Consider the following 27,380-nt stretch of genomic DNA (forward strand, 5'->3'; position numbering starts at 1 on the left):
GAATTTATTTTTACTGAAACGTAATCTTAACCTATATTTTTTATCTGTTTAATTGAAGGAAATGATGAATTTTCTCCGTAAGGACAGTGTGTCGATTTGACCGATAGAAAATGACAGACTGACAGACTTTGAAATTGTAAGTTAATGTCTGACATGAAAAACATCCATTTCAAAAGCCATGTGTCAGATGGAATAAAATAAAACAAGAAATGTGTCTCTTTACTAAACTGCCATGCCATTCTTTACATAAAATTTGCATTCATCATAGGCATATGAATTGGTATATTGTGTGTATTTGTACACAGAGACAATAGATTTTTATGATTTTTACTCACTGGAGATTGTTTCCCCATACTTTGCATGGAAATTTTTAACCGGGGCGAAACGGGAATCGGGCCGAAACGACTCAGGGAGCGAACGGGGTTCGGGGCGAAACGACCCGGGTTCCTTTATTCGCATTATTTACAACTGGTTCCCTTTCACAGCTGTCACCACGTTCATATGCTCAATTTACTGACCTGACCTATATAATCATCTCATAAACAAAGCCAACCGTGGCCGTGGGAAAAAAAATCTACCTGATGACACGTTCATGATGCTGCTTTGCACACAATCTTTTTGGACCAGTAATGCGAATTACTGTGTTTAAATCTCGGAGGCTGTTGACCGGATTATTACTGATTTCTGTAGCACTTGTCAGCCTTTCCAAATTCAATTCTTGCCATATTCCAACTCAACAAGAAGATTTTCAGTTGTCACATTTGCAAAAAAGAAATTATGAGAGTTTGCCTCCTTCTGAAGGCAAAAAACAGGTGGTTGACACCATGAAGAAGTTGCATCGTAGGACGAAAGGTTTTCAGGAGGGATCAAGTTTCGACAAAAATTCAGTTTTGAAAGATGGATCTGCAAATATGAATCAGTTTAGACTTTCACAGTCTGATATTTTCATCTCATTGAAAACTACGAAATCGAACCATAACAGTCGATTAAAACTTCTCCTTGAAACGTGGGTGGAGCAGGCCAAGGATGAGGTATGTTCACTAAATGCAAATAAAGCAAAATACAAGTACATTTGTGTACATATACAAATGCACACAACTTAAAACATACAATGACGTACATTAGTGTATGTGACCAGTGGTCATTCCAGACTGCACCATTAGCATGGAAATTCATGTATGGCGCACAAAAGGTGCAGCAGCATGTGGGTCCAACGGGCACACAGTATTCTGCAAGCCGATCTCGCAATGTCATGATTTTTTATTGCTCTGTGTCCAAACGTGTTTCCCTTATTTAATGTTCTAATGGCCTTGACCAGTTTGTAGGAAACGTCAGAAATGAAAGTTACTTCTTCAGGTCAAATTAATTTATGAAACATTTGTTTCCCCTGACACCCAATAAATTACAGATGAGCCGACTAACTGAGAGCCAATGGACATGGCTGGGAAACCTTGAGAATTTACTGTAAAATGGGAAACTGATTGTCTGTGGGTTAGGTGGGACCTCGAAGGTGGGATACGATCCAGATAAGAGCAGAAAGATTCTACATGTAAGTGAAGCTGCAACATCAAAACGAATGAGATTGCCATCATAAATAAACTGCATCTACTAATATTTTTTGATTCATTTCAGATGTACATGTATACTTCTCACATACATGTAAATTAAAAATGAAACTATCAGGTGTAAACAAACCTTAGGTTAACTTATTTGTTGCTTGAATCTCTCCTGTTCTCTAAAATTGACCCCTTTTTTTGAAAATGTCCCCCTGTTTTACTGTTAAGGGGACCATTGGGCCCCTTATGCAATTTTCTGGAATGCATACTGCATAAACACCATGTTCCAGCTGGGATATGAAATTATAGGACACAGGAAGACACTTACAAATGTAAGTGCATACATGTTCAATGAACTACAGTACATACAATGTACATGCACATGTATCCTCAGATTTGACTGGTTAAAGTTTTATTGTGCATCCAGTACATTGTACAAATGTATAATACACTGCAATGTACTACACCCTGTACACATGTACATGTATATAGTACTTACACTTGAAGGAAAAAAGAATTTATTTGCAATGGTGCCTAATTTGATATAGAGATGGCTTCAGTGACCCTAGTGACCCCTTTTCTCAAAATTTCATCAGGGCACTTGGAAATTATGATGAGGTGACCTATACTCTGTGTCACATACATGTACATAACATATTCAAATTTGAAATACAAATTGGTCTACAGTTTTATTGACACCTACCTATATTTAAAATGTGTTAAATAACTCATTCAAATCACATAACGGCTTTTCTGTAAAACTTGAATTTGTCAAATCCAATAACCTTATAAATCCAGATCACAATGTTTACATTTTCAAATTGGTCATGATTTTGTTATCAAGACGATTTGTTGGTTGTTGGTAGTTTGACATAAACAAAGATTTACTGGCTTACTTTGTGTCAAAAATTTTCTGAAAGTTGTTGTTCCTACTAAATAATTGTTTATTTTCAATTTCGTGAGAAATTACATTTTTGTAAACACGGAAATTATAAAATACATTTATCATTTTTTTGTCCACAATTGGTACTTATCAACAAAAAATGGTGGAATAACAATAGAATTTCTCGTAAGGAATTATAAAATTCTTTTTGATTATGCCTATCAATCTGAAGTACTGATGTTTGGTCTTTATAAACTGAAAAACGCTTATCAAATAAAAAGAAAGACTGACAACTCTGCCTTGATACAAAAATGGCTGAAGAAAATTGTTATTAAATTGGAATTTGGCTTGAACTGATGTCAAGTATATTGGCATTGAAAGGGGTGCAGGCCTATGAGGACTGGACAGGTTGTACATCCATTTCTATACATGTATGTACATGTGTATTTTAATTGAGGACATTGTTCAATCACAGACATAACTTTTTTAAGATTAATTACAGTGTTTTCTTTTTTAATCTAGATTATGCTGTTCAGATTTTTTCATTGTATACTTGTATTTATAAAAATTTGCATGTGCAATGTACAGTTTAGTAATTATTCCAATTTCACCTTTTAATTTTTTGTATACCAAAACATCTAACTGTTCTGCTCATGAAGGTGGCTACCCTGGTAATTCATACATGTACCTGTTAACCATCCATTAACAATGGGGAGTTGCCCACAAAATCAATGAAAAATTTAGAATCCCCCACTTATAAAGTAAGATTTGTTAGAGGTTTCAATGGGGAGAATCTCCCACATGAATTGTTCTGAAGGTTAACAGGTAGGCTAATTAAATTTTCTTTTATTTAATTTTGGCCATTTGGCATTTCCCGTAAAAAATGCTGATTTGAGCTACATGTATTTATAAAGTGTTAGACAAACATAAGGTACTTGTATAAGACAACAAATCATTCATACACAGATGTACATGTACAAGTATGTATTTACTATTCTCTAAATAACTCCTGAATTGCCTTTTTACTACTATCTTTGTGAACATGTAATTGGTTATATGAGTTTAGGCTCATGATATTAGTGATTTGTTCTAAATACAATGTAGAAGTTAATGCTAGCATGATGTGCCTTCTGATTGTTAGAGCTAGGTTGTCCTTTTTTGACATGGACTACCTTGTCTTTTTCAAAAGTTACCAGGAACTCTACATTTGTACATACATGTATAAAATCATCAGATAAGAAAAATACTTCAACAAACATGATGATTGTCTGAAGTAGATTTTCTGCTGATATCTTGTTTCAGCCAAGCTCACTCATTGATTTATAGGTATATGTATATACAAACTCTTGGTGGAGCAGGTACATGTACATGTACTCTAGAAGGGATAAAAGCTATGACAAGCAAGCAGCTTTGCAAACTTTGTAGGACAGATATAATTTTTGAACTGTTCTATAAAACAATGGAAGTGACGTAATCACACAGCATCTCAACTTAATTCAAAAACTCAGGGTTTTATACTAGGACTTCTGAAGCTGACAGAGGTTTATAATTCATTGCTTTGCTTTACCATTTGGGCAAGTCATTTCTCTTATTAAACTATGTCTGTATTCGGTGTTAACTGTGAAGTATAAGAATGATTATTATATGCCTAATTTTAATATAGGTATTAAATGTGCATTATAGTCGATATGCCTTAGATACATGTATTAATGAAATGCATTGTTTCTTTTTCAGACTTTTATTTTTACAGACAAAGGTCATCCATTTCCTTCTGGCTTTCCTGGTATGTATATTTTCAGATAAAACACGCTTTTGCCTAAATTTACTCAGTTACATGGTTCCTCTAACTAGTTCTGGCCTACTATCTACATGTATATGTGTCGTTTTGGAAAATAATTTCCCTTTGTTATTTAGAAAATTGTTGTCAAAAAATTTGCAGTGATAATTGCAATTACGATTATCAGTTTAATACGAGTGAATAAGAAGCTGCATAATATAATAGTCTGAGATAGTGAAGTCTAAGGCAGGTAATCCTAAATTGATAAGTTTACAATATCTTCCTGTAGAACCTTAAATAAATATGAAAACTGTCCCAAGCAAACCTTGATTCATAATTTTCTAACTGGATTGAATTTCTTGTAGATTTGGTTGTGAATATACCATGTACATGTAGTTGTAAAATAGGCCAAGGAATACTGACTGTAACTTTGATGATGTGCAAAAAATTAAAAGACGATGAGGTGATCATGCACTGAATTGTTAAAGCACATTTGTTCATCATTTGAAACTGAAATTAACTTGTTCACTTGTCACTTGGAAGAGTCAAAAAGTAAAATCATAGACCTATTATGAAGTTTAATTACAGGTGTATGGTTTAATGTACATGTACATGTATAATCATCACTTGCAACCTTTGTCACATAAGTAAAAGTCTTAAAAATATGAATTATGCATATTCTGGAAAATTTCAGTGTATTACTCATTGCACTTCTTGGCTTTAGTACATGTACATGTAGATAAATTATGAAACATGTTTTACAGGTCATTAATTTTAATGCTTCATGTCTGTACAATTTGTTGTATTTTTGTTTGAAGACTACATTGTCAGACACTGCTGTAGGGACAGTCACAAACATGTTTAATATAGACAGTAGGTCACACAATGGGCTGCATGAAATGAATTAAAACATTACATAGAGTCATATAATATCTATAAACTATAGGAAAAGCCAACACCCTATTGCTAGGAATGTTGACTGGTTCATTTGAAAAATAGTACAATATACATTTTGTATAATTGTTCGTAAAGAATCACAGCCCTGAAAAAGGTAATGTGTATTTAAATAAAACTGGCTTGTACATACATGTACAACATGTAAATATATTATTTTCCCAAATTTTTAGGGAAAATTTTCTATTTTTGTTATGATTTTATTTTATTGAACTTTTATAAAAAATGAATCATTATACCAGAAAAATAAAATTAAAACATAAAAGAATTATTCTTAAAGTATCTACTGAGACAGTTCATCCCTTACTGGATGAGTGTATGCTTTACTGCTGAACAGTATTAATATGTGTGTGTGTGTGTGTGTGTGTGTGGGGGGGGGGTAATGGTATTGTGATGAAAACATGGAAACAGGGACTGTAGAATTTCATCTTTAGCTCACCTGGCTGGAGGCCATGTGAGCTATTGCCATCACTTGGCGTCTGTCATCTTTATTGTCGTCCGTCTTCGTTTACAATTTTTCAAACCTCTTCTCCTCTGACACTACATGACCATTTGGAACCAAACTTGATAAAAATGTTTCTTGGGGTATCCTGCATAGGACTGATGTCGGGATTTTTGATCCGTTGAAAAACATGGCTGCCGTTACTAAAAATAGAACATAGGGGTCAGACAGTAGTTTTTTGCTTATATCTCCAAGATCTTCAGGTTTAGCCAAATTCTGATCAAGTAAAAGTGTTCAGCATGATGAGCTATATCTGTGTTCAAATTTTCATTTTAATCTGTTAAGCCATGTTGGAGTTATTGCCCCTTTTCGTCATTTTGTTGCTATTTTGAATGTTATTTCTTTCAAAAATCTTCTCCTCTGACACTACTTGACCAATAGGAACCAAACTTGGTATGAATGTTTCTTTGGGTATCCTTTACAGAACTGATGTGGCGATTTTTGATCCGTCGAAAAACATGGCCGCCGTTCCTAAAAATCGAACATAGGGGTCAGACAGTAGGTTTTCCGCATATATCTCCAAAACCGTTTGGTTTAGCCAAATTCTGACTGTGTAAGAAGTGTTCAGCATGATGAGATCTAACTATGGTCAAATTTTCATTTCAGTATGTTAAGCCATGTTGGAGTTATTGCCTTTTTTCGACTTTTTTTTGATATTTTGAATGTTATTTCAGAAATCTCCTCTGTCACCACATGACCAATCAGAATCAAACTTAGTATGAATTTTTCTTGGGGTATCCTACATAGAACTGTTGTGGGGATTTTTGATCCGTTGAAAAACATGGCTGCTGTTACTAAAAATAGAACATAGGGGTCAGACAGTAGTTTTTTGCATTTATCTCCAAAATCTTTAGGTAAAGCAATTACGGACTGTCATTGATCTAGGGCACTAGGCTTGCTATTTGCCAAGCTTCAACTGAAAATGAGCCGTACCTAATGGATGTACTATTTATGTTATAAATATTACAGTCTATATAAAGTGATGACTGACATATTATTGTCAATACACAAACAAATTGAGTTCTGATAAACCTTAAAAGGTCTTTTATTTAAATTTAAATTCAATTCAATTCTTCCTTTGCATTTTGATATCTGATCATAACATAAATTATGTACTCTTACTGCGTATATATTACAATGTATTAGATTAATAGAACTCATATATAGTACCAACAAAATTATCTAGTAAAAAAATCAAATAAATAAAGCATATATGACACAATACTTTTTTTAATCCTGTTAATGTTACACTGTAATTGTACTTATTTTCATTAAGTTTGCAATCAGTTTTTATTCATGAAAACAATTACCTATATGTTTAGAATTAAGCATGTACTCCTGTCATTTACAATGTAGAGCACTTTTAAAACATCACACTTTGGTGAAGGCTGTTTATTGCAAATTATAAAAAAAACATTATTTGCCACCATGTACAGGATAGGTGTCCCCAAAGTACCTTTTGTTACAGTCAAATACCATCAAAATACATGAACCTCACTTCCTTCCCAAATTTCCAGGGGAGATAACACTTTCAGGTGTAAATAAATTTTATTAAGTTGATTTAAGGTTCATAACAATGTATTATATTGTACCACCTTCTTGCAGAAATGTTCTGAACTGTAAATGGTTTTCTAGTTTATCTTCACTGTTGATTTACATTTAGTCTGTTATTTTAGTGCTTGGGTATAGATAAAGAGGCATTCATATGTTGCCATATTTAATCATAATGTTGATATGTATTTTAGCATGGTTAAGGAATTCCACTATAGATATTGATTAAATCAATAATTGAGTATATGAGATTTACAAATGACTTGCAAAAAATGAATATACAAGGTACATGTATGTCAGAATACATTCTTTTTACTTTAACACATTAGGGACTAACAACTTATATCTTTAAGATTTAATTTTTTTTTATTTTACAGAGGACCAGTTCTTCAGAACAAACTGTTCAAGCTCACATTACAGGTACACTTACTATAGTAGTTAAGATCTTTACGCTTTTAGTAGCTGCTTGTGAAGAACCACTATGATTTTTCTTTGTAGTCTCATTTTGAAAACATTTTGATTAGCCAGCTAAAACTACTATACTAAAGCGGAAGGTATATGTACATGTATGAGAAAAGAAATCTCCATAAATTTGTTGACATTACTGACATGTACATGTATGTTATATACCGATGATATAACTGCACTACTAATATGATCAAATGAGCATTGTTCAGGCTACAACATGGAGTTGCATTCTAGCACTTATTGACATCTAACCAAAAATATTCTATTTAAATATAGTGGACACAGACTGAAATTGACTACATGTATTTTTCTTATCCTTAGTACAAGCATATTAAAGAAATGAATCCATGGTTTGTTTGCTATATTGAACTGTGATACTTTGCCAAAATATTTTAAATTATCAACATGTTACTGTACAGTGTTCCAGCCAGAAATTTAGAGTAAAGTGAAACAATTTTAGGAAAGGGGACACTTTAACATGGTTCGCTTGAGTTATAAGGGCACACTTCATCCAGTTTTGAATGATGAATTAAATTAAAGAAAGCATTTTAACATAACTATAATCAGATAAAGTGGTTTATAATTGACAATTATGATTTCTAAGTTATTTTATGTTCATTTGATGCACAGAACTTCAGAAGTGAATATAAAAAGGGTCAAAATGAAGTTCGGTCTATTTATTTTTTGCTTAGCGGAATGCTGTATTATATACATACTACATGTACATTTAACTGTCATGACCGTAACTGTAATTCACTATTTTTTTTTATTTCACAGACATGGGTTGTGCTGTAAAATGTCTAAAGAGTTTGATATTTTCATTTCAACAAAGAAAAAGTATGTTATAACTTAAAATTTTAAGATACTGTTAGTTATGTGTTGACATTTTAAACAATAGTTGTAAATGTACATTCAAACATTTCGGAATATTATCTAATCTACATATTTTATTGTCAGAAAGAAGGAAAGAATTAATTCTTTCTACTCGTGTTTGTATATTATAACACACATCCTATTACAAGACATGCTAAGAAGAGCACACATTTGTAATTCTGCATATTTACATATTATGTTGGTACCCCTGAAGAGAAAGTCTAGAACAGTTCTAGTTTGTTCTGTTGATGCTCCTTCACTGGATGGATCCAGGATTTCATGTTAGGGGTGGCAAAAAAAGAAAAAAAGGGAGGGGGAAGCTAGGCAAGAAAGTATTTGTGGTTAGAATTTGTGAAAAAATTAAGTTTAATGCAAAAAAAAACCTGCTCCCTATTTTAGATGGGTGTATGCTCAGCATGCTTTTTCTTGGATCAGTACCTAAATAGGAGATCCAGGATGTGATACGACTGAATACCATTTCATTATTTCAGATGGTTGTGTCATGTAGATGATGATAATTATGTCAATATTCTGGCCTTGGTTGAACTTTTACAGAACTACAACCATACAAAATATTGGTATTTAGGTAGATCCAGCATTAGTCATCCTATAGAAATTCAAGATCGGGTAAATCCTGGGGTAAGTTAGCAACAATGAGCAGGTACATGTAGATATGAATGTTGAACTAAGAACTAATATTCTCTAGTAGAATTGAAAAGAGGCAGTTCATTTTCAGGATAAACCATGATCTGCAAGTAAACCATGTTGCAAAATGATACAGCAGTGTACACTTACATTTATAAACTGCTTCACTAAATATGAAAAGTGTAAATGGCCTAAACCAGGTTATTACCAGTTCAAAATTTTAAACATTTCCTCAAATTTAATTTCTAATGGATTCAAAATAACTTTTTGGTTCATGATTAAAACATTATTTTGTTTGGATTATTTGAATCATGGCATGCAGAATGATCAACATTAATGACAGTCATCACTATACCAAACCAAGGTATACAAATTAAAATAAATAAAACTCATGCATTTAAGTATTGTCTATTTATAAAGTATTTATAATTCCTTATCATTCCAGCAAAAACTGGCTTTCTGGTTTGCAACTGGTGGTGCAGGCTTTTGTATCAGTAGAGGATTGGCAGAGGCAATGATACCATTAGCTGGGTAGGTTTCCTAATTCACTTCATTAAATGTGATAAAAAAGGATGAAAAAAAAACCACTAGAGATAATATCACCACCTTGATTACTCTAAAAGGTAGGCCACAGTCATGGCTTTATTAGGCAGAATCTTTTTCTGTGTTACATTTGTTAATGATGAAAATTCTTTACCTACATAATTAATTTAATTGATTGTAACATGCATCATGTAAACAAGTCAACTAACTCATGATTTTTGGATTTTTTCCTTATATTAGCACATGTTAATAAACTGTTTCAGTGGAGGAAGAATACAGACTGTTGGTGACCTCATTCGACTTCCTGATGACTGTACCATAGGTTATATCATAAGTAAGTCCTGATGACTGTACCGTAGGTTATATCATAAGTAAGTTAGGTTATTCTTCTTGGCTTGTTAACATTTGTGAAGTTGTCAAAGGCAAAACCTGGTACAAATATAATTATAATTAGAATATATAGGAATGTTTAACTTATTAAGATACTGTAGGGCTAATGAATCATTATAAAATTCTTATATTAATGGGTAAGGAATTTATGAAAACATATCTATTTTAAAATATGACTTTTATGTCAAGTTTTACATTAAGATGCCCAGCTAAAACTGACTCATTTATCATGTTTATTTTAAATAATGTAGGTCAATTACAGTTAATTCCATTCATGTAAGGTTGATGCCCTTTGGGGGCTTAATAAACTTGTAATAAAATCCATTGAAATTATCATTCCAACCTATAATTAATTTTATTTTTTCTCATATTATTCCATGGAGCTTCTCTTTACTGTGATAACCAGATTTCCCTTGCTTTTTAATATATTTTGGAATAAGTTTAATTTTAAGGATGTGGTGTTTTGAACAGTTGTTTTTACATAAACTTTTAATTTTCAGTTTATTATGTACAGTGAACTCTGTCTAAACCAGAAACTTCTGATGTGCCTTGAAGCCAGTTCTAATGCATTTAAACTTGTGTAAACCAAACATCAGTCTAAATAAAAGGAAACCTCCAGTTAAAAAAAGTTCAGTTTAGACAGGGTTGCTCTGTATAATCCTTCGAAATGGTAATTGATTAAAATACAGTATAATTATTTAATTTCAGTAGTAACACATTTTCTAATTGGGTGAAAAATATTTTCATAATCTCATAGATCACACTTTGTATATGTCTGTGACGTTATCAACCTTTTTCAATTATTTACTTATTGAATTTTTATACAAAATGAAGTTATAAGGAATGACTGTTATATTTGTTCGGTCTTTTTGAAATAACCTCAATGCCTGTGGTGCACACTTGAAAATAAGCTGCTACTCAGGTTATTTAGTGTGCACCACATGATTGAGGTTATTTCAGAAAGACTGAAAGAATATAACAGTCATTCCTCAAATATTCTTTATTTAATGATAATATTTAGTAAAAAGTGCTGATATGTTGCAGATATGTTTACATATTTCCTTGAAAATAAACTATTTTTGATAAAACAGGCTTCAAATTATCAATGCCTTGGATCAAAATAGGGTTATATAGAAAATCTTGTTAAAGTGGATAAATTCTGTTACATACGCATGGTACCTTAGTTTTGATATTAATTATTTTCTCTAGTAGAACAGTGGATAATTCTGTTATATACACATGATACCTTAGTTTTGATATAAATTATTTGTTCTAGTAGAACAGTGGACGACAGTGTAAGTGATCAAACACATTATGTGTTTGTTGTTGTTTCAGTTTGCTGTTGTTTTTTGCTTACCAACTTTTGACAGTTTTTATTATTGTTAATTCTGCTCTGTTTTTTGTTTTTTTTTTGTTTTATGCATGTATTATTTAATCTGTGTGCTAAAACAAACCAAAAGTCAGAAGACATCATGAAAAATATATTGTTTTAATATAATTGAAGTGAGTAGGTAGTTATACCCCAGGAGAAGGGGGTATACTGTTGTTTTTTTTTAGTGTTTTTTTTTTTTAAGGTTTCATTCAAATTAAGTCTGTCGTTCTATCATTTTAATAATTGAAAATACTTGTGATTACTTTAATGGTGAAACAAAAGATCATACTTTACTTTCTCATCATTAATATTGTAACATTAAGCTACTATGATCTGTATGACAATGTTATCTATTTAATGACAGTTAAAATGATTGCAATTATTAATTTGTTTGACTATAGTTTCTTAAAACATTTTTTTTTATGTTAAATAAATGTGAATATCTGTGGAATCTGTACATGTATTTTTGTTTTTGGCTTTAGACTGTTCTCTATGTTGTAAACTGTGTAATTTTAGTGACTTTCTGATCATTTCAGGTTTTTTGAGATTTGTAGTGATTTTGTTGTAGCTCGTCATTAATCTAAAACATTAATATAAAAAAAAGTTAATGGTGATTTACTTTGTTTTGTAAAGAAACAATTTACCTTCATAGTAACATTAAGCATGATTTCTGCCATTGGACCTGTTCTGTAAAATGTCTTTGAATGAATATGATGATTTTTTAACCTTTATCTGTTAAAATATATTTTATGCATGTTTATATCAGTTTAACATGACAGTATACATGATTTATTAGTTCCATGTATTTTTATTTTTTTTCAGATCATCAATTAAAAGTTCCATTGACACAGATAAGACGGTTTCACTCTCATCTAGAACACCTTCCTGGTATTCCATTTTACCAGTTACAAGAACAGGTCTGTATCCATTCTATAACATCCAGTGACAGAGCATTATTATAAAAACTATTCTAATGCAAATCATTTACAATAACCTTGTTTTTGCACATGCTAGCTTTGGTTGTTTTAAGACTTTTCACAAAGGAAATTTAAAAAAGTGAAGTTGTTGTCATAAAAAACACATATATATTTATATCATAAGAATTTAATTTAGTTTTAAAAGCCAACTGATGAGGAATTACTTGACTTATAAGTATTTGAAATACATGTACCTAGTTTGTCAAGTAGGTAAGATAGTCTTGTAAGAAATAATAAGTGTATTTTCAAAAGTGATGGATGTCCATGGAACATTTTTAGTTTTTAATGAAATGATGTCTTGCCATTTATTAATGTTTTTTTCCAAATCACAAAATTTAATGGTCAATTTAATATATCAAATTTTCTTGACTGTGTTATTTATATGACTCTTATATTAAATAAAAAAAACTTAATTTGAGAATTTCCTGAAATCTTTCCATCAATCAATTTTGGAATAACTTAAAGGACTTTTGGAAATTCTCAATTTAAGATTTTTTATGAACCCAAGTACTGGTTTATGTCCTTATGAAGTTTGGTTTATTGTTTTCAGCTTACATTTAGTTACTCCAACAATAATGTAATAGACATCCAGGGTTATAGTGTAGATGTAGATCCTACTAGGTAAGTTAAAGTCACTCCTTTTATAAATCTTATTGGTATTTTGAAGGTCTTCTCATAGATCATCATGAATACATGTTAATTGGCCAATATTAAGGTTGTCTTGATACATATTCTGAAAATTAGTGGTACATTATACCACTTTTCAACATGGGTATGGTATATTGGTATAATTTATTCCTGTGTCCACATTCCTTCTGCTTGTCATTGTCATTTTTTCTGTCTGCTGGAGTTTTACTTATAATATAGAAGCAATATAGATTTTAAAGCTAGCAATGTATCTGTTGTGGCAAAATCAGAAAGGGCTGTCAAAGTCACTATATGCTTGATATTGTTGGTGTTTAAGGCCCAGACAGAAATAATTCAGCTATATCCGGGTAATGAACATCAAACGTATAATAAAATGAACATGAAATGATGATGAAATTATAAAAAATGGGATAGGACACAAGGATAATAGAGTTGACAAATTTTGATTGCCACTGGAAATAGCCTCCTGGGGAGGAGTGCAAAGGTTCTTTTTCCTATTTAATACCATAGCAGGGTTCTTTAATGTGTAAGAAACGTGGCATCTTTCCCAACATTTTGCGCCACTATAGTCTGCTGTCAGAATTTCAGTATTATGACCTGATGACCCCAGCATGTAGCATGCCAGGTGTACCCCTTTTCACAACCTGGGGTGCACAACCCACTTGCTCTGTGGGCAGAGTGCCCTAGCCCCCGGGCAGAGTTCTGAGCACTATTAGGTGCCTTTTATGACAAGCTTAGCACTGCTGTAGGCCTATTCTTTTGGCACCCAGACCAGAAAGGGCTCAAGGACACTATAAAAAAGACCTAATTACTAACTGATGAATATAACAAAAATAGAAATTGTGAATATGTCAAAGAGACAACCCCACCGGGCTATTAAAATTTCAGCTCAAGGCCACCCATGGGTCTTCAGTGAATGACAAGTGAACCTCACACTTCAGCACAGGCTGCAGCTGGCCCCAAAACAACATTATACACAGGTACAGCTAAATAGTTGCCCCTTTCACTGAAAGTGAAAACGAAACAATATATGCAGAGGCCAAAAATTTCTGACTTGGGACATGCTAAAAAAATGTGGAAGGGTTGAAGTACTTTGGCATAATCATGACCCTCTCCCTTTTAAATCTGGCCGCTAGGGAAAAATATTGCCAAATTATACACACCTAAAAATCATTTTGAAAAGCTCCGAGTCTGTTGTTAAAACAGAAACAAAGAAACTGATTATACCTTTAATACTCAAATTAACAAACAAAGGACTACTAGCAGTTAATTGACATACCAACATCAGACTAGTTTAAATGTACAAAAGTTTATCTTGTCATCATAAGTAAATGTATATTTCAGGTTCAGAAGTATCCACTGCCATTTATATCCCATGTTAAAGCAGTGTGTAGACCTGCCAAAGTAGGGAACTGCCACAATTATAACCACCAGCAATTGGCTTACATGAAATAATCACCACAACATCACCTTGACCAATGACCAGGATTGTCACCAGCATTTATTATCATCACCACCACATCACCTTGACCAATGACCAGGATTGTCACCAGCATTTATTGCTTTAGGGGAACTGTTAGGAGAGCCATTGTGAAAGTTCAGATATGTTAATTGCACTTTTTCTGCTAGTATAATTTTTTATAACTGATTTTTTGGTACAGTTTAGAGCAAAAAAAAATGTTTAATTAATTTATGACCTGTGTTACAGTATTAATATAAATGTGTCTTAGTAATGAAAGCTGTCCACTAAGTTTTATTTTTAAAAAGACATTCCTTGATCTTTTGTGCTCTAAGAAAGAATGTAAAAAAATTCTGCTTACCTGTAAAACAAATTGGTTGTGTCAAAGCTTGAAGTTTAAGCTTTGGCTAATTTTTCAAACTAATTCTTTTGAGGATAAATGGAATAATTTTTAGGTTTCATCATCGACTTCTGATTAAACTTTCTAAGTTTATCTTGTTTATTTTATGTCATAAACTTATAGTATATCAAGTTTTAATACTACAGAAACAGATGTCATTTAAGTATTAAGGAGATAAATCTAAATGTATACTTATGGAGAAAAGAAACTGTGCACACCTTTTTGAGTTTTATCATTTTTAAAACAAAAAGCTTTTCTGTCAATATTTTAATACATTTATGTCTTATTCTAACTTCCTGGACATCCCAGTTTAAGTTTTCAGGATTGAGAAATGGATAAAAATTCTTTAAAGAATAGATAGGTGGTGCAAAATATGAATTAACAAATCTGAAAAAAATTGCGTACATTTTTAAATATTAGATTGTGATTACCATTTCCGATGAAAGCATTTGATAATCATTCTGTGGAGAGTTTACACAATGAATTTTGCAATAAAATAGATTTTTTTCAATGTCTAGATAAAAAGGTGTTTTTTTTTTTAAACTCAGAAAGATGAACTCACATATTTTTAAATTGTGCCGAAAAATTATCTTCACCTTTAGTTAGGCATTGTCTAAAGGTTCAAGTGAATTTCTGCAATTATAAGGATTTAATGTGCATTTGAAGTTTTATTATTGTTAAAATTTAACGAGAATGCACTGCTTCTTTTTTTCCATTAGTATACATCATATCTTTCTAAGAGCTTATATGGTTAGAGTTTACAGTTCAGTCCTTTGATTTGTGTTGAATCATGTAAAGAGATGACACAAAGATTATCTGTGATACAGGGTTATAGAGGTGATATTTAAGATGTATATTATGTTTGTTATGTTTATTCTCACATTTTGTTGATAATTTTGTGGTGTTTTTTCTAATGTAATATACTAAAGGTTTGATTGATCAGTGCATTGTAGAAAAGAGTACAAGTTTTTTTACTGTTTATACATGTAGCAATTGTTACACTAATAAGTACATCTGTAAGTGTTGATAAACAAACCTCTATATGCAATAAACCCTGCAATGTGACAGTATTTATTAGCTTTCAACTGTGACTAAATAACTCGCGTAAGTCAATTCTTTGTACTTAAAGTAAAGTTAACAGGTGATTTAAGGCTTTAATAGATTCTAATAAAAGTTATTATAATGTTTAATCAAGAAAAAATCTAACCTTTATACCTAAAAGATAATTTTATTGTTCATATCCGTTACAAGTTGAAATGGTGCTGTGATTTTGGTGCATATTTATGCAGAGCTGATCTCTATTTTTGTGTCAAATTGTTTACTTTTATTGTAGTATTGCATTTCATGTCATTAAAAGATTTCATTGATGTACTTCTGAATAGTTTAAACTTTTACAATATTTTTCCTTCATAGTGTACACGAGTTAAGGAATTCTAAGTCCAGAAGTTATTGTTATAATGTAATTTGAGCCTCTGAAGGTAGTGTGAAGTAATGAATTACTATAGAGAACTTTTTTTTTTAGTTTCTTTGAAGTTAAAAATTCAAAGGAACTATTTAAAACTTTTATGAAATTTTGGATAAAATGGTAATCGAAGAACAATTTTTGATGAAAGAAATTGTGAGAAGGAGCACCTATTTTTCATTTAGTTCTTTATATAAGGGAAAGAATAGAAAATCATTATAGAATTTGTAAAAAGGTTGGTGAGAATATGCATCTGTACAAGATAATTAAATAATGTATGGATTTTTACTGTTTACTGTTGATAGTGTTATTTTTCAAAGTGCACACTATACAGATTATCTCCCTTGGAAATACTATCAAACATTATTTTGACAAATTTTTGTATTATGTGTTGACCCTCACACTACTTGAATGTTTTCTTTATACATTAGTGGGTTTTGTATGGATTTTTTAATAAATAAGAAAACCTTAATTGAAATTTTTTGTTACAAAACAGAAAGACATTTATTAGCAATAATACACAATTTACATGAAGGGTAGTTTCTTATTTGTTTTGAACAGTAACTTAATTAGGACTACACACCTTTTCATTTTTGTTGAACAAAAAAAAATTATGTTTACCAGGACTTTTTCTAAATCCCTGTTACCCTCAACATTATTTGTTCATTTTCTATCCATCCACATTGTATGTTATATTTGTTTTGTTACTTTATATGTATATATTGGTTGTAAAAGCAGGGGTATTCTCTGTAGAAAATTGTTACTTTTAACTGGTTGTGATCTATTATATGATGGGAGCCAGAATGTATGTTAAGTTACTTGAAATACGAATTATGGTTCATTATCTTTACTAATTTCTTATTTAACCATACACAGTTAAGAATAAATGTGAAGAGAGTATTGGATACTGTGAAAGTTCTATTGTTCGTGGAGTACCAATTTTTGTGGTTTTGGTGGGAAGGCCAAACCACCATATTTGGTTCCCAACAAAAAGGAGCTTTCCATTGATGTGTTAAGAATAAATGTGAAGAGAGTATTGGATACTGTGAAAGTTCTATTGTTCGTGGAGTACCAATTTTTGTGGTTTTGGTGGGAAGGCCAAACCACCATATTTGGTTCCCAACAAAAAGGAGCTTTCCATTGATGTGTATACTGAAAATTTCAAAACCATGAATTAAAGAATCCATGAACCGTTTCTTCCCTAATCCACAAAAATTGGTATCCACGAATTCAGTACTTTCACAGTATGTTGTTTACATATGATAAAGCACATGGATGTCTGCACTCCCAACTACCTATATGATACAATATACATGTATGTAATTAATTCTCAATATCTTAAAAAGTCCAAAATCAAAATATATGCCTTTTCATGTTTGTGAACCAAATTATTTTTATTTTTTTTTTACTTCATATTTTCTTTTGCCAAAAAAGATAACATATATAATATGAATTTTTGCTACCTAAATTTTGTGTAATATAAGGTATTCAGAGTATGAAATTCCTCGGTCAAATTATGTTGAAGAATTCCAATTGATTTTGTGTGGCTATATTGTTTCTTTATTGTTGATAGGACCATGTTACTGTTTTTATATCCTGCCAGTCTATATATATATATTTGCATTAGATACTTGGTTAAACTTGCTATTGGTATGTATTAGGGTTGTAGTAATTATTTCTTTTCTGTATACAAATATACATATTTTTTAGTTATATGTACCACAAAAAATGCTATTGCAAGTTTGCCTATACAAAGTGATAAAAGAATGAATCGTTGATTTCTGTATTTGAATTCAGACAAGTTTATTATCATGTGTAATGGTTATTCACAATAATCATCATGTTATGGACATATTATTATCATATATTAATTAATGCCAAATTGCCAACAACAGTAGGAGTTATTTTTATAGCACTACTTAATCATTGTCCTTTAAAACCATAGTGAAACTTGATAAACTGGAATTTTCCAAAGTCAATCGTGTTCTGATATGCCTTCATATAAGCTACTATAAAGCTACAGAGCAAATCCTACAGTCCCAATGGAGTTAAGTTTTACAGGTTTTTTTGTATACCCAGTGTGGAGGTGATAATTATTGTCTCTGAAGTTTATATCATGCCTTTATTGCTAACAGTATTTAGGTGCTTGATAATCTAATATAAACATTTTTTTTAAAAGAACAAGCATAATGTCACATATAGAACTTTATTTGCCTGGTTGTGTATATAGGAATAAGATGCAGTTGATATATTTTTGAAATCATATCAAACCTTCCTTTCTTATTTATGAGATTTTACTTGGAAATTGTATGATGGTTCTAAAATTTCTGTGTTATAATTCAAATGTATTATGGTACAAATGTATTCATTTTTGTGCAGGAGAACCTTCAATTTTAATAAAGAGTACATTATAAAGTGACGAAATTTTATTACAAAATGGGACTTAGGCTGACTAGAGTTTGACTACATCCAAAATTATGGTCAGCTTTAAATCTAACAAATTATAATTTTGTATAAATATATGCTAATTTTTGCTATACATATATATTTCAAAACTTTATAAAAAATCTTGACAGCTAAAAGGATTGAATTAAAGCTGCATGCTATATTATATGTGCCTACATAATTTTTTTTGCAGCAGCCATGTATTTTATTTTTAAAAGTTTTTCTTCGTAGTGGTTCCACTTAAATTTTGATAATACAACACATTATATTATATGTTGCATATTTGCCGAATGAATTCAGAATAAAATGAAACTCAAAACTGCCTGTAAGTAGAAATAAAATGAATTGAAGCATAAATAGCATAAACAAAAAAAATCAGTAGATTAATGAAGCATTATGTTTAAGTTTGAAATTGTATACGGGTCATTTTTAAGCATTGGAATCATTCTTAATCTGCCTTTGAGTACCCATAGTTCAGACTGGCTCACACTCCAGTCAGACCATGGGTTCCCATCGGTAAAATATGAACCTTTATATGCCTTGATGTGCCTTTGTGGTTGTGTGGGTCCAATATTTAAAAGAGGAATATAAACATATATTGTGGATCATTTTTAGTAAATATGCATTACTTTATAAAGTTAATTGTACACTTTAGTTTAAATAAAATTCATATATTAAGGTGTTCGATTTTGTCCATTAATGGAAAAGTTGTTGCATATAAGCATTGAACTGGACAATACCCTGAGTATATAGTGTTGGAAGGTATTCGTTTTGAAACGAAATTTAGGTGATCCGAATTTTGATTTTAGCATGCCGTCCTTGTACTTACTTACTTAATCCTCTTCGTCTCCGGTGACACAAGGCTGCAGTTGTTTTCCACCACCTTGGTCTGTTTTTGGCTATCTTCTGGGCTGCTCCCCACGTATATCCACCCTGTTTCAGCTCAGTCTCCAATTTTCTTCGCCAAGTTGTTTTTGGCCTATCAGACTTCCGTCTTCCAGGTGGGGTCCATCTGATGGCAACTTAAGGTAACCGTTGCTGGTCCATACGAAAAACATGCCCTAGCCATCTCAACCTCCTTTCTTTGGTCTCAATGCTGATGTTCTTGCAATTTGTTTTTTTGGAGCAGTTTGATATTTGAGATTTTGTTCGGCCAAAAGATTTTGCATATCTTCCGTAGGCAACTCAATTTTCTTTAGATCGCCTTGGATGATTCTCCAGCATTCAGATTTATATAGTAAAACTGATTTCACATTACTGTTGAAGAGTTTGATCTTAATTTTTAACGAGTAAAAGTTGGATCTCCAGATAGGACACAGGATAGAAAATGCTGCCCGTGTTTTCCTTGGTCTAGCTTTGATGTCCTTTTGGGTAGCGTTGTCGGTGCTGGTCAAGCTTCCTAAGTAGGTAAATTCTTCTACAAACTCTATTGAGGTATTTCCGATATGATCTTTGATGAAGAGTTAGTGTTGATTTTCATCGCTTTTGTTTTCGTGGTACTGATGTTAAGGCCTGTTTGGCGGGAAAATTTGTTTAGGCTGTCTGATTTTTCTTGCATATTCTTAAAGTTTGTGGAGAGAATGTCTAGGTCATCAGCGAAATGGAGGTCCTCAGTTTGTGACATCAGGTCCCATTATATCCCTCACAATGTATTACACAGTCAATGGTCAAGAGAAAGAGAATAGGTGAGATAATGCAATCCTGTCTTACTACTGACTCGACCTGGAACCAATCAGATGTGCTGTTATTTAGGATGACACTGCACTCGTAGCGATCGTAGATCTTTCTGATGGTAATTATCCTTGGTGGTAATCTATAATGTTGCAATATTTTCCATATCTCTATTTATACTATCGAAGGCCTTCATGAAGTCAATAAAGTTGATGGAAAGAAGACTATTCCACTCTATGCAATGTTCATTGATGTTTCTTAGAGTGGAGATCTGGTCTATACATCCTCTCCCTTTTCGAAATCCGGCTTGTTCTCAGAGTTTTTGGTCAATGTATGGTTCTATTCTAGATAGTAGTGTTTTACAGAAGACTACTGGGTGTTGACAATAAGGTTATACCTCGCCAGTTGTCACATGCTTGCAGATCCCCCTTCTTTGGTAATTTTACAATTAGACATTTAGTCCAATCACTGGGAATGGTGTCAGTGTTCCATATTTTCCTGAATAGATTTGTCAGAACCTTAGTGGATGTTGTAATGTCTGTTTTTAGTAGTTCTGAGTAGATCTGGTCATTTTCTGGAGCTTTCCCATTCTTAAGCGATGATATGGCCTTTCTGACTTCGACTTCACTCGGTGGATCTCTGTCGATATCGATAGCGCATCAAATCTGTTCCTTAGTTCTATTTGGAATTTCTTTGCAGTATCATCTGATCTTAGCTTATGAATATCGATTTTCTTTGTTGGCTTGTCTGATTCTTTCTTCACTTAAGTTTTAAAGCTGCTGCAACAAGGTAGTGGTCAGAGTTGATGTCAGCTCCTCGATAAGCTCTTACGTCTTTCAGGGATGTCCTCCATTTGCCGTTGATTATAACATAGTCGGTCTGGTTGATTGTTCTGTCATCTGGTGATTTCCAAGTAAGTTTATGTATATCCTTATGTGGGAAAATGGTGTTTCCTACCATCAAGTTGTTGTTTTGGCAAGTATTGACGAGTCCGCATTGTCGTTGATGGTTCCACAGCCATGTCTTCCTATAGTTTTCTTATATGTGGTGTTGTCACTACCCACTTAAGCATTGAAATCGTCTATGACCAGAAGGACATCATGTTGAGGTAGTTTAGATATTGTTGATTGCAGTTGTTTGTACCATTCATCTTTTTGTTCCTCATCCGCATCATTTGTTGGTGCATAACACTGTAAGATTGTAAGTTTGCTGTATTTTGAATTAAATCTGTCGCTGATTGGTTCCCATTCCATCAAGGTGTTTCCTTTCTCCTTGGCAATGAGCAAAGCAACTCCATGCATATGTATATGTTGGTGTCCTGAGTGTAGGATGACTGTTCCATCATTAGCTCTACTCCTTCCTGATCCTGTTCAATGGGTTTCACTCACACCTAGAAGATTTAGATTGTAGCGTTTCATCTCACTAGTGGCTTGAACTGTTTTGGATGGTTCAAACATGGTTCGAACATTCCATGTTCGTACTTTAACGGTGGTTTTGGGTCCTAGTAGACTCTTATTCGCACTCTTCGTGGTCATACTGCCACCAGTGTGACCAGAGTCCACAGTTGGATCCGTCGAATTGAAATTTCTTGCAGTTTCTGTAATGAGTTTGGTTTTTGCTGTATGGAGTTGTTAGCCCCGTGACAAACCTCCGCACTGGTGGACCGAGTATTTTCTCTGGGTTGTCCTTCCTATAGATGAATGCATTACCCTGCTAACGTTGTCAGCTCCTCGGTTTTCTCTCTGGGTTGTCTCCCGTAGCCTTTGACTAAAACGTCCATCACAAGACAGTGATACTATTTACCCAAAGCTGGGGACTAGGTTTGCAGGCATCAGGGCATACCCACACGCCGGTGGGCCTGGCAAGCCTTGCATTTCCGGGCCTAGTCTCCTCCTAGACCTTATGTTTTAGCCTGGGGACGCAAGGTACCCAGTTACCATCTACCACCTCGTGGATGATCCCATAACTGGGACACATAGGTCTTACTGCATGAGAGGCTATAATTGGAAGGGAAGAATGGTAAATTGCTTCCAAATCACAGCAAGCTGCTATCCAACGGCGTGGCTGTAAACAACACATACACTGTAAGCATCATACAGTCCTTGTACTGTTGAAGTCAAAATGAATGAGATTCATTTACACTACACAGTATACAGAAGATAGATTGCAAGAAAAAGAATACTTTTAAATTTGTTGAATTGATTATTTCTCCAGATTTATAATCTCTGTGGAATTAACTCTTTATTTCCTTTTAGGTCACCTTTATATCTATATATTTATACTCTATCGCATGTAGTAGTGAAGTATTGTTTTATATACTCCCTTTTAATTAGTACCAACAAGCACATTAATTTAGTCTATGATTCTTACATAAAACAGTTTCAATGTAACTGGCATGGTTGACATAATTAACACATTAGGTGCGTTATAGTAAATCCGTACCTGTAAAAAATTTAAAGATACAAAACTAATTTCAGAACATACTAGTTATCGAAATTATGAATGCTGCTACTCTTTACGGCTTTTTAAAATAGTTTAATTGATGACTGATATACAAATTTGTATTATCAATTGAACAACTAACATTGCTGAAAGGAAAAGCAAATAAGCTTAAGAATAATCTTCAGATATATGCGAAGTGTGAATTAACAAACGTACTGCCTCCAACCCTTCTTCAAATAAAAACTATAGAGCATCATATTTCTTTCATTATCATGTAAAAAGATAATTAGATCTGATTACCAAATTGACAATTAAAGTTCGTATGTTTTATGTCCCATTTTAAGTCCTGAGAGCTGACAGTTCAAAAGACACGAATGGTATGTCTTAAACAGAAATGAAAAAAAAAACAGGATGTGCATTGAACCGAAAATATTTTTATAGACATCATCTTTGTACAACTTCTGATTGATGAGTAGATTGAATCCCGAATTTTAATTGCATCAACTCAATTCGTCTGAATATAGCTGAAATATTGCTCTCGGGCGTTAAACCCCAACAAACAAACAAAAGCATCAACTCATACATAATTTATGTATAATTAAGAAAAATGATTAATGTTTGAGAAAATAGTGCCTCACAAAAAAGTCATTTAAACATTAAATACTCTTAAAATCAATGGAAGTTTTCTTGTTTCTGTACTTGAGCAAAACGTAAAGCGATTTAATGAAACCATTAGTCCACTAATGCACTTGTTACAACAAAATCGAACTCTGTCATAGGTTATCCCGATAACGAATTTATCTTTGGTTTTCTAAAGAAAACACTTCTGAAATCGTAATACATGAAAAGTTATTGAAGTATTGGAATGTAAAATTTGATCGGGTTTTCGAAGAGCTTAAAATACGATTTCATTGCAGTTAATTTTTAAAAATATATATATCAATACATGGATCTGATTTATGTGTATTTTATGCTTTCCTGTCGACGTAACAATTTATAAATTACCAAATTGCATATATGCATTCGATGCGATAATTTTGAATGGTCTAAAAAAGAGCCATTTTAGTAAAACGTTTTCACGTTGATAAATTATAATACTGTAAACGCCCCCCCCCCAATTTTTATTATAATATACATTTCTGCAAATGTTAAAATGTGTCAAAAGAACTCTTGATTTTATTATGTGTGCCATAACGTATTATTTCAACTTATATACTTTTTTCTCAGTGGGCTTATATATCAGTAATATCAGTATCATCAAGTACTGAATCAATTTATGTCGATTGTTTGAATTTGTACACCCAAAAATAAGCGTGAATTTGCAATAACAGGAATAATATATATGAAAAAAAACAGGGATTGATTGCCCCAGTTTGGTAATATTCATGTTCGTTATCGGTTTACATGGTACACCGAGATAAATAAATACACAACTGTCCGACACCTGGCATAATTGTAATTTGAACTACAAACTTCTGGTTGGCCTTTTTAATGCAGCTTCTTAATTTTTAAGTCCAAATTTAATTTATATCGACCTTTTGGTCGAAACTGTCAATCAAACCATCAAAATTTAAGCCACAATCGATGAAATCAATGCTGCCCTAAGAAACATGTACATCTCAACTAGAAACAACTATTTCTCGGTTGATAAGCTACTTTGTTACGAATTGTCGCATAAACACCTATGGGTCCTATAAAAGCGCTTAGTTGCTGGGTATATAGTTCCAAAGGCTTACATATTAGCAAGAAGTCTTAGCTGAAATCTTAGAATACCAATTTCAAAATTAGGTCTAATGAAGAAAGCGTTAGCCACACACCGTCTATGATTTTTTAAAATTTTAATAATAAAGTAATCTTTCCATGTCACGAGGCGATATCCGTACTAAAAATCTGTTAATTAAATTAAATTTCTTTTTCGTTTATTCGATCAGAGGTACAGGCGGGCCCACAGAGATCATACAAAAATGTAAATTTAGATTTCATTTCAAAGAAGAAACATTTTGGTTTAAACATATGAAATATATACAGCTTTATTACACTGCCAGAATATGACTTACAGGTCCGCAATTTACGGCCTTTGCACCAAAAAAAAGAAAGAAATCCTGTAAAAAGTATTTTATTTAGCTTATTTGTTTATTATTTTCATATAATAATTATATCTTTTTGGAATGTAGAAATCAAAATTAAAAAATTGCTAAATTTTATGAGTTTTGTTTATAATGATTATGACACTTTATTGTTGTATGGCTTCAAAGAAACATATTTTACAACTTCCTACAAAAGAATGATTGATATGTGCTTTTCTCTGTAAGACCCTAATAATTTGCATTTGAACCATAACGTATGCTAATGGAACTATTTTGATACAGTGGTGTAAGAGATTAACTGAAAGAGTAATAAAGGTAACCAATATTCTACCGGAAATCCAAAAAATGAAATCCAGGGACAAAGACGAGACATGAAAAACAAACACAACAAAGAACATAAAGTTACTGAAATAACACATACAAAGTAACAAAATTGAATAAGCAACTTGGACTCCGGTAGGTTAAAGTAGGTTAATGCTGCTCATAAAAAGTCATGTCCGGGTTAGACGAAAGAGGAAAGGAAAACTATGACACGTTGAACAAATATGAAGGTGCTAACACGTTTTGCAAATCTAGGCGCTGGCGATTGCTATATAAAATCCTATCCCCGATGATAAAAAAATATAGTCAACTGTAGCTGCAATGTGTAGGGAGACCAGATCATTGATATTAATTCGATAAAAGTCTTGTAAGTTAGAAAATATAAGAAATTTCTAACCTGATATTGCCATTTGTTATACGGACTTTCCTTCTGACTATTCCTTTTGAATTTTGCCTAGATTTTGTCAGTTCAGTAATTTCGTTATTACCCTTCATTTACATGTAAAATGACATCTCGTTTGTTTTATTTCCCATTTAAAATCCCGAGATAGTTCAAAAGATACAACTGGTGCGTCTAATGTCAGACAGAAATATAAAACAGGGTCTATTGATCGTTGTATAACTTACGTCGAAGGGTAAGATTGATTCTGAATTTAAAGTACATCAATTCAAGTTAAATTGTGAATGATTAATGTTTCAGATAACATTTCTTAAATCATTGCTGTACATAAGTTCATTCTATTCTAATCAATGGTAAGTTTAAAATCAGTGGACGATTCCATGTTTTTTTCTCTCTCGAACCAAATATTCAACGCTCAAAATCTGAAAAGAGAGTCATGTTATGACCGTACGGATATGTGAATTTTATATACAATTGAGGTACGTTATTTTATCTTTACCAACCAAAGTCGTCAGAAAACAACCTTTTTTCTGTACATGAATCATGACATTTTAACAAAACTTACACTGTTTAATTGAAACCCCAAATGAAATTCTGTCCATTTTTGTATAATGTAAGCTGTGGATAATATTCACTTTTGTTTAAAGTACCAAAATAAATATTGAAAACTAAATAAGATAGGTTTTACCTTTTAACTTAATTTCGTTTTATGTCATCGCAGTGTATTCAAGTAGTTATATTTGAAAATTACTTAAAGGGGGTTTTATGCTCATTCTGTAAAAAGTTTCTTCATTCTGTACATCAGATAAGGTCAAGTAGAGAATTATATATTTAGAACCGATAAATTTGGTTGAACTTGTAGCGTATTTTGTCGCTTACTACCAGTATTAATCGAATTGAAAATTTGTTTATGTAAGAAAAATTGAGAATCAATAAATGTCTCTCAACTTTTTGTGTCGCGTCACAAGTAAATGTATTTATTTTCGGGTTAAATACTAGGAGAAGCAGACGCAATATCTATGAACGAGTTGATGTCGGCTCATTACAAACGACAAGAAATATGAAATAAAAGTGTTTAAAAGGGAACTTTTAAACACTTTTATGTCATATTTTTTGTCGTTTCAAGGGATATAGGAATATGGAGGTTTATCATTGTTATGCTTATATTGTCCAATAAGTATTACATTTGACTCTGACAGGATTACATATACTTTGAGTTAAAAATGTTCGGCATTAAAGAAGACCCTAATCTGCGATCGAAAGGTTGACGACTTGTAAGCTTTAGAATTCATTGACTATTAAAATGTAAATATCTTTACAGATTTTGTAGTTAACATAATAGGCTAGTCCTCTATAGGATTGGTATAGAACTTCATTGTTGCTGTTCAAGTATAGAGACTCGTTGTTGGACACATCTAACATCAATCAAAGCTGTAAGTTTCATTGGATTTAAATGAACTTCCAATTAAATACAAAGCTGAACAATCAAGTTTTGTTTTGGAAAAGAAGTACTTACGTTGATTTTCCTAAACTTCGGAATTGAATGAGAAGACA

The 27,380-nt window shown here is 32.3% G+C and overlaps 1 protein-coding gene across 3 annotated transcripts; it reads left to right on the forward strand.

Annotated features, from left to right (window-relative positions):
- Positions 1 to 473: 473 nt before the first annotated feature.
- On the forward strand, positions 474 to 19,583 carry LOC148619067 (beta-1,3-N-acetylglucosaminyltransferase radical fringe-like). Of its 3 annotated transcripts, none has more exons than XR_015921523.1 (11): positions 474 to 1,031; positions 4,174 to 4,222; positions 7,601 to 7,643; positions 8,469 to 8,528; positions 9,056 to 9,203; positions 9,655 to 9,740; positions 10,016 to 10,086; positions 11,419 to 11,437; positions 12,337 to 12,431; positions 13,042 to 13,112; positions 14,484 to 19,583. XR_015921523.1 is itself a non-coding variant. In XM_088578608.1 (10 exons), the coding sequence occupies exons 1-10, from the start codon at positions 630 to 632 to the stop codon at positions 14,545 to 14,547; spliced, it is 1,089 nt and encodes a 362-aa protein (XP_088434734.1). In that variant the 5' UTR covers positions 474 to 629; the 3' UTR covers positions 14,548 to 19,583. The 3 variants fall into 3 exon arrangements, 1 of the variants encoding a protein (XP_088434734.1); XR_015921524.1 differs by having other exon boundaries at positions 11,422 to 11,437; XM_088578608.1 differs by lacking the exon at positions 11,419 to 11,437.
- The last annotated feature ends 7,797 nt before the right edge of the window (positions 19,584 to 27,380 follow it).

Source organism: Perna viridis, chromosome 4 (genome assembly GCF_037379345.1).
Source record: "Perna viridis isolate PV_CMFRI_1.1 ecotype Kerala chromosome 4, ASM3737934v1, whole genome shotgun sequence".
NCBI classification, from domain to species: domain Eukaryota; kingdom Metazoa; phylum Mollusca; class Bivalvia; order Mytilida; family Mytilidae; genus Perna; species Perna viridis.

What these genes read in the sequence shown, in the direction of transcription:
- LOC148619067 (XM_088578608.1), top strand. Translation starts at nt 630, where the DNA reads ATGCGAATTACTGTGTTTAAATCTCGGAGGCTGTTGACCGGATTATTA. An exon ending in TGGAGCAGGCCAAGGATGAG is followed by an intron (nt 1,032 to 4,173) that starts GTATGTTCACTA and finishes TTTCTTTTTCAG; the next exon opens with ACTTTTATTTTTACAGACAA. An exon ending in TACCATAGGTTATATCATAA is followed by an intron (nt 10,087 to 12,336) that starts GTAAGTCCTGAT and finishes ATTTTTTTTCAG; the next exon opens with ATCATCAATTAAAAGTTCCA.